The sequence below is a fragment of the Zonotrichia leucophrys genome, chromosome 8 (genome assembly GCF_028769735.1).
Source record: "Zonotrichia leucophrys gambelii isolate GWCS_2022_RI chromosome 8, RI_Zleu_2.0, whole genome shotgun sequence".
NCBI classification, from domain to species: domain Eukaryota; kingdom Metazoa; phylum Chordata; class Aves; order Passeriformes; family Passerellidae; genus Zonotrichia; species Zonotrichia leucophrys.
The window spans coordinates 10,081,185-10,092,480 of NC_088178.1; the positions used below are offsets into that span (position 1 = coordinate 10,081,185).

Below are 11,296 nucleotides of genomic sequence, written 5' to 3' on the forward strand. Positions count from 1 at the left end.
TTCCTCTCTTGGGGCTGCAGCATTTCTTTTGTCTGCTACATCTTTGTTGTAAGTCACTTATTTTATAAAATCTCTCATTCATACAAAGTGTCACTTGATCTGAAAATAAAATGTGGAGGAAATGAAGCACTCTTTAACTGGCCATGAACGTGCAGGGAAAAGCTGACACTCAATACAAAGGAATTAATTGAGAGTTTATTCCAGGTGGTTCTCCTCACTGAGTATACAAGTCATCAGAATAATCTATGAAATAGACTTGGACTTTAATGATATGATCTTTTTCTATAATGCATTTTGGTTTTTCCGTCTAACAACCTGTTTAAAAAAAAATCTGCCAGATGAAATGTTCAGCACAACCTGTGATCTTTACTATTTGTAGAAAATATGAATTAAAAAAGGACACTATCAGTTAATTCTTACTTTAAATGTTTACACTTATAAAATGCTTTGGAAGCTTGAAACTGAAATCCTTTGTGATATTTTTCTTCTTCCTACCTCCCTCTTCCCATCTTCAATGCCTTTATTAGCCCAGGATTATCATAAATGACAGAGTGCAGCTGCTTAAAAACATTAAAGGACCACAAATGGATAAACTGTGTTTTTTTTAAAAAAAGGAAGCTTACATGGATTTTCTTCAAACAAATAAAATGCATAGATGGCTACGGTACTCATCTGTCAGCCTTTACAGTGTCCGCTTGAGGTAGCCTTTCTACAGAACAACTAAACAAGCCCCAACGTCATCTAAATCCTTCCATCAAAACCACTCTCTGAAAGTCCACTCAATTTAACACCACTGGTGATCAACATAATACATTTTAAAAGCTTTGGACAAAACAGCAGATACAGTGGGCATAAATGTTAGTTCTAAATCTGCAGCCCTCAATGTACATTGTACGCACATAAATATCTCAGCTATAATACACATTCCAGATCCATCCCTAAAAGCCATACTATTATGGAAAGCACAGCCATGCTAACTTCAGGATACAAACCATAATTCCACGTCTACAAAAGGAAAGTATAATTAGTGGCAGTTTATTGCCTCATACAAATTTAACCAACATGGCAACCATGCCAAAGGAATTAAAACATTTTCAGGACATATGTACAGACTGTACATTTCAGAAACATCTGAACAATAAAAATGCAAGAACAATCTCGGCATTACAAATTAAACTAAACAAATGGTTTGAAACTGTCAATGCATTGAATGGGTTTACAAAGGCACTTCCCTACCGAAAATAGGAAATGACAATCTGCAGCCTAGAGGGAGGTTGGAGAAGAGTGCTCATCAACTACTGCACAATCTCAACTTTAAGAAAAAATAAGCAGGATTTAATCAAACATTTATAGGATTCAATGTGATCCACTTCTGAAAGAATTCACACAGTCTCATCTTTGTTTTTCTGTTGCTTTTCTTGGCTCTCTCGTTCTGTACTTTGGCTCCTTCGACGATCATGTTTGTCAGAATGGTCCTTGCTATCACTGTGATCATGTTTGTGGGAACGTTCTTTGCTTCTGCTACGCTTCCTGGATTTTTCTTTGCTGGGACTCTGATCTCGTTTTCTGGACTTCTCAACACTATCTGTTCTTCCTCTGCTTCTGCTTCTACTTCTTTTATTTGACTTCTCCTTATTTTCATTTTTATGTTTACTTGATTTTTCTTTGCTCCTGCTTCTGCTGCGCTTACCTGTGTTCCTGCTTCGGCTCCTACTCCTATGCTTTCTTTCCCGGCTTCGACTTCTACTATGCTTCCTCTCTTTTTTGGAATCCCTCTTGTCATCACGGTGTTTCTTTTCATCTTTGTCATCCTTGTGTCTCCTCTCCTCTGTGTCACCCTTACTTTTCCTTTCTTTTGACCTTTCTCTAGATCGATCTTTTTCCCTCTCACTACCTCTTTCCTTATCATAATCTCTCTCTTTTTTCCGACTCCGTTCATTTTCTTTCTCTCTCTCCCTGTCCCTGTCTCTTCTATCTCCTTTCCTGTCACGACTTCGACTCCGGCTTCTGTATCTGTCCCTGCTTCTGCTTCGCCTCCGTTCCAGTGAGCGATCGGTACTTCGGGATCTCCGCCTCTCCTTTTCTCTCTCCTTTGCTTCACGTTCTAATCTCTGCCGTTCTCGTTCTCTTTCGAGCTCTCTATCAAAACTAGATGATCCATGGCCTTCCCGATGGTGACTTCTGCTTCTGGATCTTCTGGGAGACCTCCTGGGACTGATGGATCTTGGTCTTGGAGACCTTTTAAAATAGAAGACATTCTATATGAAACACCTCCTTCAATAGTTAAGAAATCCTCTCTCCAATTTATACTTTACAGAGTTTGTATTTAATCTTAAATAGAAAATATCATCTGATTATTTTAGTCCACTAGCATCCATAAACTGTTGCCTTAAAACCTATTTCAGTGAAAAGACAACATGTTGCTGGTAATAAGTGGTTCGATATTGAACTTTTAACATTGATTTTTAAAATAATGTTTATGTGACCTTGAACGTCTACGTTCTGCGTGCCGGTCTATTTCCTCCATCCCCTCCTTGCCATCTTTCTTGATTTTTCTAGGTCTGCTTTTGATTTGCTGGTCAATGGCTTTCTGGACTGGCACAGGAATTCTTGGAAACAACGTGGAAAACCATTCAAGCTTAGTGAGGAAGGAACGAAGCATCTCCCCTATGGTCATAACGCAACCCCCACCTGCCTTCACATCCAGGTCCTGCAAAATACAAGCAAAAAACATCCTGATGGTCAAAAATATTCTTTACTGATTAAAAAAAATATGCTGCTACATTACTGTCCTACTGAAGTCTCATGATTATGAAAGTTTACTTGTCTCATATTCTAATACATTTCCTTAGAGAAATTCAAACTCTGCACCCTTTGGATTTGGCAGAATGTTACAGATAGGGAATGGGACTTAATATATATGCATGCAGGCACATACTAATCCTGCAGCCATCTGGATGGTAAGGGACCGTCGATGAAGAGATTAACACAAAATCCCCTTACACAGTCTGGTTATATGGTATGTATGATCTTGCATTGTATTTTAATGCCACAAAGTTGAGAAGTCCTCTGAAACTACATTTAATACACCATTTTGTGGATATACAACTGTGTACCATCATACCCAACCCTGTGGCCTAAATCATTTATGAACTACATCATTGCCTATCTAAAAATGATCATAGAAAGACCTCTAGTACAAAATGGCATCCTAACAGAATTGGAAGCAATAGCAAACCAACTGCCATGAAGCAGTGAGGTTTCTAATTTAGAAATATGTAAAAAAATAAATAAATGAACAAATAATTGGAAACGCATAATCCATGATGACCATTGTCTCTGAAAAGGGTCATTACCGCATGAAGGCCTTCTTGCTATGCCCTCTCACAGCTCAGGACATGTTAGTCAGCTATTGTCAGTCCCAAACCTATAGTGCAAGCACACAAGGAAAGTGAGATTTGTTATCTAAACAGGAAGAGAAAATCTGAACGTAAAACTGCTTGCACTCACACACATTTAAGTGTTCAGATATACAGTTTTTCCAAATATAATCGCTGCAGAGATCTAAAGAAGAAAAAGAGGAGTTAAACGTAGCACCTGGAGAGTACGTACAGTTAAACAAAATAAACATAAGAAGCATTCTGAAAAGTGTGTCCTGGGAAGGTTTTCACAGCAGCATGACAAAAGATGAACTGCTTCCAGATTTTAAGAACTGGAGGGGAAAAAAAATCCTGTAGGTTTAAATAATTCCATATATGAAAATTTGCTTCATCCTACTGAGTTTGACCAGGACTGGTAAGAAACTTAAGCAGCCCCAAGCAGGTTTTCTACATAACAGAAAGCTACTGATAGCAGCTGGGAAAGAAACACTAATTCCAAAAGCATAGTAGGAGATTTTAGGCAACAAGAAATAAACCCATCTTGATACCCAGCATCAGCAAGAACTGAAATGTATAAACTAAAAAATAATGCTTTGAATAATGGACCAGTTAAGACCTGCACAATGCATTGTACTTGCGACTGCTTTACTGTCCTTGAACTTGACTTTGTGGGACCCTGAGAATGAAGCCACCCCAACGCTTCTCACAAATTACAGTCCAACGTTGTGGAGAGGAATTCTTATTAGCTAGTCCCAGCTGGGGGAGAAGGACATTACATTGATTCAAGTCCAATCTGTTTCATTTTTGTTAAAAATTGACTATAGCATGGGTTTACCTGAAATCACCAGTTGTTTCCTTTGCTCAATGTTTTTGATACTTAGCATTAAATATTTTAAATGTTTAAAATAAATACGCTGCATTGCAGTTAGAAACAGGTGTAATTAACACTATTTTTATTACCAGTATTTGGACATTATTTGCAACTACAACATCTGAAATTTCTTCAAGTAAATGCCTACTGTCACACTGAAGATGGCAAGTGATCTTTCCTGTTCTAGTCTTAAATTTAGAATGTAATTTCAAACCTGCTCAATAAATCTTAATTGCAGCAGTATGTAGAAGACTGTGTATTCAACTTCATAGCCCAAGAAACCACACCCAACAGCTCCCTACTGTTTCTCCAAACAGTAAATCAGGACTAGGATACCAAAGGTATTCTCCCATCTGACTGAATAATAATGCAACCTTCTTTACTGAATTTCTTCAGTTAGCAACTCATCCCTTTATCTGCCCCAATAACAAAGACATTAAGATTCCAGAGATAAAGCCACCTTATGCAATAATCAGGCTTTTTGCTTCTTCTCTGAAGAAATCCTGGGTTTAGTTGTTCTAGGACATGAATAATAACCACAGAGATTTCTGGCAGAATTTTCAAAGGTGAATGTTGGTTTCTACCGTTCCCACTCTTTTATGTAACCATCAATTCCCCTATCCCAGTAATAAAGTGATAATACAAATTTAGCACTTGCATGACTTACTACACCTTACCTAAAAGTAACTGATTTTAAAAAACACAGAAGACACATTCACACAGCCTGCTGTCTGCATTCTGATTCAGTACACCCGTTCCACATGGTTTTGCAAATGTGACACAGTAACATCTTAACCAATGAAAAAATCTGTTAGATCTTCAAAATCTGAGAGAAATTACCCAGGTCTCAGCTCAAACCTGTTTCCTGCACCAATTAACATACATATTGTTAATATTACAAGAACATAACACTGTAACATGCAAACTACAGAAAACCCTGTTGAGCAATGTTTAAGCCTAAAGTAGTAACATGAAAAGAAACAAAAGAAAATAAATTATTACCCTCGCCGACATACCTCTTCATCATCAAGAAAGGATTCAAACCAGTCCCATAGATCTGTAGGAGGCTGTGTGTACCTTTAAGCACAAAAACAATATAAAATTTTAATACAGCTTTCTGCATATTAGATCAGTCATTAGTTGATGATATTGATACTTACCTAATATACATAAATCCAAGAGCCCTAATATACGGGGAGTCCGTATGAGTGATAAGGCCCATCACTTGTTTACGAGTGAGCTTCAGTGTAAATAATTTGTAGAGCAGACAAAAAGCAGTAGACACAATTCCTCCAGTTCCAACACCACGCACCTTTCAAAAGCAGAAAGTCAGGTGAGGATGCAGGAAGTCACAAAGACATTATCCCAAACCTACAAAAGAATATGAGAACTAACACAGCGTAAAATCTAAATCTACAAACAAAGCTATGGGGAAAAAGTAACACTACTGACATCCATAGCTTTGGAAGTGAGAAGAATGTATCTACTCTTTGTAATAAGTATTTTATATTGAGAGACTGAGCCAACATACAAGCACATTTTATCTATGCTTTGAAACGTTATTTACCAGACAGAAATATTTAAGAAGGCACGTACTTCTACTTACCCCTCCACACATCCCTGTCTGGCCTGCTGTTTTTCTGCTGCCCTTTTCCCATGGTTCAACATGTGTTACCTGAAAGGGTGAGGTGGGGGACAGGAGGAAAGAAAGAAAATTACAATTACAACCTTCATAATGTTTAGGTGACCACACAAGCCTGATTTAACAATGGATATCCTAAACCAAACTTAAAAAACTGTCTTCTAGCAATTTCAAAACCAAGTCTGCTTTGTCATTAAAGCAAAGCGCTTGGCCATTTTAATCACCACATTAAGGAATTACAGCCAAAATCTTGAATGAAATTTAAAACAAACAAATCCCATAACCCCAAAGAAAACATCCATGCTTATTCTATACTCCATGTTCTTTCAAATACTTTATGACTAAACTCCATCATTACTATTTCCTTGGGTGACTGGACAACTGCCTTTATTTGAACCATCTCCTTACAAGTTAAGTGATAACTGCTGATGACAGCTACAAAAGTCAAAACATACAGTCTCACATTCCTAAGTCTCATTGTTGAAGTAAACTTAACTAGAGATTTATTTTATCTCTTACTATTAGGACAAAAGAAATATGTTTATTAAGGGTAGTATTTTAACATAAAGTCAATGTTTTTTCTCTTAGACTGCAGGGATGTAAAATTTGCTGAAGACAAATCTTTTGAGATACACTTAGGGATGAGTGCACAAACAAAGTTAATCAACACCATTCATAAAACTTGACAATAAGAGTCATAAACAAGCTCAGAACGACATAATTGCCTATGCTATATTTGATATTCTGAAATCCAGAGAAGCAATATCTGGCTCAATGAACAGATATATTTTCTAAACACATCAACTTAAAATATATGTAAAAGACAAAAATGGTACAACGGTGCTACAGTGGATTGGGAATAAGAGTTCATGCTGTACGATACTTCACAAATTAAGATTCGTTAACAAAACGTGAAATAAAACCAATTCTGTACACAATCACGTGGCATCAGAGACACACTAACAGCAGAAGTTGCTGAACTGTTTGTTTGGGTTTTTACAGTTGCTGTCTTTACCAAACAGGAAATATGAGAGATGCCAATACTGTAGAATTCAAAATCCACTATGACTTCCTGTACTGTTAGCATGAGAAGTTCATAAATACTACACAAATAATCCTACATATCCCTCTGGTTATATAGTATTGCCTGTCACAGGAAATGAAAAGTATTTTTTAGTCAAAGGATTGAGTATAACATTATCACAAACACTAGTCTTCAACTTTAATTACAGTCAATGTAAACATGCTGGTTTTGACAGGTATCAATTAAAACAAACAACAAAACCCTGAAAACAATATTCATTTCAAAAAGAAGTAATTAAAGTTTTGATCCCACAAAGACTGCTTTGCATGCTTAACTTGTTGGAAATACACAGATGAAATGAAGCTGAGGACATACACATGGTGTTAAGGTCAGGGATAAAGAAAGAGGAAGTCCTGCACTTCGTAGATACAGAACTGAAACAGGAGCCCAGAATTACAAACGAATTAATTCAAACATCTGGACACAATCCATATCTCCAAAGATGGTGCTTATCACCAGCTGCCTGTTTGACTTACTATCACCCTTCCTCATAATCCAGCACCCAGCATTCTAGTATTTTCTAGAAGAGCCACTTGATTCTTAGACAGACAAATACACTTGAAGATACAGCTGCTATGACAGGTCATTAAAAAAAAACCAACCCAACAACTCATTAAAAAAAAACCAAAACAAAACAAAAAAACAGCTAACAAAAAAAAACCCCACAGCAATTATTCAGGAATCTTAAAACATGAAGAGAATTCAGATCTTATTAATATCAGTGAAGCAGCTGAACCATCAGGTTATCTTCTCCCTCACAGCCATTACTCATGAGTGAGTAAGGGGCTGAGTTTTCTCTTTATTTAGCATGCAGTTTTGAGTCACTAACTGTCACGTTCAGTAAATAAATCAGATCAACATGCAGGTTTTTAATGGCTTGTGAAAATTCTTCCCAAATTTAAGATAAAATTGAAACTGTAGGTCAAGCAAATGAACTACCTCACCTACTGCGGCTGAGCTCTACCAGTACAAAGATGACAAACTGCACCCAATACTTTTTAGCACATCTGAAGGGGCTCACTTTAAAAATAGAGACAGCTCTCAATGTTTCTGAAAATACGTTTCTTTCACAACTTTTTCAGCTCTAAAAATCAATTGCGTAAGTAAATTCTGCTGCTTTCCATTTAAATAGTCATGAGTCTCTCACACATAAAACTTAGTAAATTAACTGGAGACATACTGCCGACTATATATGTTACACTAAGTATTAGGAGAAATAAATAATCAGCTCCAAATGACAGAGCACAGGCAGAGAAAAGCTATCTTTACATGAAAAAACAGTAGCATAAGTAAGTGCAAACTGCCAAAAATCTCAAAATACTGTAGTGGAATTATTTTTCACAATTCTGGTGCCTGAAGTAACTTGATTTGGCTTGGATAAATGAAACAAAAAGGCTACCTTTGCTTTTTATTTTACTAATTTCAAATATACTGAAACCCACCAGCTGACACAGTAACATTATCAAGCAAAATGAATCCACCTGAAAAAATACGCCAGTAACAACCAAAACACAGGTGACTAAATGAATTATTTAACCTTGAATTATCTAAATTTTGGTCTCGTTATCAGAACAAAGAAAGTGGCTGCGTTGATTAGCATTAATTATGCATACCTCTACCTGGGAGAGTGGCTTGATGGAAGCCTCGGTGCAAAACTGATTCAATCCTGCTAATAAAACAAGAACCGAGACATGGGTGCCCTGATACAGACCATTCATCTCCCCAGCACATATCACCTAACGGCAAGAGAAGCACTAAAAAAAGGAACTCGTTAAGTTGTAAGCTGAGTTACGAAGGAGGCAATCCTAACCTGGAGCTGAGGATGAAGGCCACACGCAGACACCCAGGGAGAGTGACCACCATGGCTCCCGGGTGGGTACGGGGCGCGCAGGCGGCCGCGCGCTGCGGGAGGGCCGGGCTCGGCGGCGGCACACATCCGCGCCCTGCCGCTCGCTCCGGCTGAAGGCGCAGCCCTCAGACGGCCATTTCGCCCCCACCGCCCCGGCTGCCCTCTCCGATACCCATTTACAGCTCGGCAATTCCAAATCCGACGCGGAACACGCCTCTTTGGTGAGGCAGAGAAGGCAGAGCCTCGGATTCCCCCAGCTCAGCAACAGAACCGATACTTACTCCCATCCCTCACCGCAAGATAAGGGGCGAAAAGGCGCGGGCCGCAGCCAAACTGGGCCCGGCGCCAGCGCGGCCCGCGGGCTCACCTTGAAATAGATCTCGTCCACCACTTCGTGGTAGGTCTTGAGCTCGTAGAGCTGCACCTTGAAGTAGGGCGACGACAGGATGTTGGTGAGGATCATAGGGTTCAGGTTCATGGTCTTTTCGTTGCCCCACAGCGGTAGCACGTTGCCCTGCTTGCCCGAGGCCGCCGGCTTGGGGCCCCCGCTCTGCAGCGGCTGCTGCACGGGCGGGACGGCGCCGGGCGGATGCTGGGCCACCTGCTGCCCCTGGCAGTTCGCCACCGCGGGGCTGTTGTTGGCCATGGCGGGTCGGCGCTCGGGGCAGGCGGGCCGCGCACACGGAGCGGGGCCGGCGGGCGCTGCCTCAGCCCCGACAAGATGGCGGCCGGGGAAGTGACGGCGGCGCCTTCCGGGGCCGCGTCACCGACCCGCGGGGCGCGGCGGGGAAAGGGCGGGGGAGCCGCGGAGCCTTCGCGCGGCCCCGCCCGCCCACAGCCCGGCCGTTTGCCGCGGCCCCGCCCGCCCACAGCGCGGCCGTTTCCGCCCTCGTCTCGCTTCGCCTGGCGGCAGCGCGGGGGACCCGGCGGGCGGGACATCCCTGCTAGGGAGAGCGAGGGGACTCCGTGACGCGGCGGGGGCAGCTGCTGACACCGTCACACGGAGTTCTGTGGATTAAGCCCCGGAATTTACAAAGTTGAAAAGTGGTCCCTTCGGTCCCTTGTCGGTGGTAATGAGGCCACGGCACAGCTGGCGCTGGCCGCTTCTGCCTCCACAGCAGCAGAGAAGCAAAGAAGTCACAGAATGACTTGGGTTGGAAGGGGACATTGAAGACCGTCTGTCTGGTTCCAACCCCTGCCATGGGCAGGGACACCTTCCATTAGACCAGGCTGCTTCAAGCCCAATCCACACTGAACGTCCAGAAATGTTCAGTGTGCTGTAGCCCCGGAGGGGGCCACACCATCTCTTTCATGTTCCCAATCTTCCTAAGATTGGATCTCCAATCCAATGTCATTATTAGAGCAATCAGAAAGGATATCTCTGTAATTATGTTGTTCATAGCGGAGAATTATAACAGGTGATAATTCTGAAAGTTTTACTCACAGTGATACGTCTCGGGGTGAAGTCCTATGAACTATTAGAACATTGTGTGAATTTGCAATGTGTTATTAATTGAATTTTACTGTTAACTTTACTCCTCTTCTCTATACATTTTTTGTTCTTTTTTGTTCTAAAGAATCCATTATACTGACTTGTAATTAGAATTTCACAGCATACCACAGAATCCATAGAATTGGAAGCTGCTATGTAAAAGACTTCTATTAATAAACCTTTCTCTGAGGTAAAAAAAAAAAAACAACAAACCACAACAAAACTGGCCAGAATTTATAGAATTATCTAGTTGAGATGTAGGTACTAAGTGATAGTTCAGGGTTAAACAATTAGCAGCCAAAAGGAGTAACCATGTGCTCTGTCTAGGCCGCAAAACTTAAAATGTTAGCCAAAAGTTGGCATACACATTTCTAGAATATTCTGAAATCTTAAAAGGGCACTGAATTATCTAACTTTATCCCCCTCACTTCCACCTGAGTCCTGCCTCCTTCTAGGTCCCAGGTCTACACTATATTAATACCAGCCCTGCCCGGTGATTAGTGAATGCTTTACATGCTGTTTACAGAAGAAATTGGACATTTAGAGCCACGCTTTCCTTTCTACTTTCACCATGCACTACACAGCTGCCTGCTCACTGAGAGACAAATTTGCCCTAGGGTGGAAAATACTTAATGAAACGCTGCAGAAGACATCGATTTTGGATGTGTGTGCGCTCTGCCGCACTCACCCAGTCAGGGTTAGTTCACTGTGTAAGATAACCAGCTCCCTAGCGCGCTTTCCCTCTGTGGCGGAGCACACGCGGCTTTAGACACAGCAGCCCCGCAAGGGACCGGCATGAGGAGTGGCGAGATTTTGGGGGTTTAGTGTAAATAAGTAGGGACACCGCTCGCCGCCGCCAATCACTTTCAATGACACTGAGGGAGGCTGGCGCGGGTCAGTAGAACAGGTGGGCCCGGGGACGCTCGTTGGAGCCCGTTTATCGTCTCTCACAGAAGCGCCTTAGGGAACACCCCCCGC

General features: G+C 41.2%; 1 protein-coding gene across 1 annotated transcript; it reads right to left on the reverse strand.

The window, feature by feature from the left end:
* Positions 1–173: 173 nt before the first annotated feature.
* Positions 174–9,572, reverse strand: PRPF38B (pre-mRNA processing factor 38B). The gene is made up of 6 exons (XM_064719678.1): positions 9,194–9,572; positions 5,858–5,926; positions 5,412–5,563; positions 5,268–5,328; positions 2,487–2,710; positions 174–2,238 (listed from the first exon to the last, which is right to left on the reverse strand). Exons 1-6 carry the CDS (start codon positions 9,470–9,472, stop codon positions 1,383–1,385), a joined length of 1,641 nt encoding a protein of 546 aa, XP_064575748.1. The 5' UTR covers positions 9,473–9,572; the 3' UTR covers positions 174–1,382.
* Positions 9,573–11,296: the final 1,724 nt, after the last annotated feature.

Excerpts from the sequence above, each read along its gene's own strand:
- PRPF38B (XM_064719678.1), bottom strand. The coding sequence starts at position 9,472 with ATGGCCAACAACAGCCCCGCGGTGGCGAACTGCCAGGGGCAGCAGGTG. Across the intron at positions 5,927-9,193 it reads TGGACGAGATCTATTTCAAG|GTAACACATGTTGAACCATG; the intron begins GTGAGCCCGCGG and ends TCACCCTTTCAG. Across the intron at positions 2,239-2,486 it reads GCAGAACGTAGACGTTCAAG|GTCTCCAAGACCAAGATCCA; the intron begins GTCACATAAACA and ends CTATTTTAAAAG.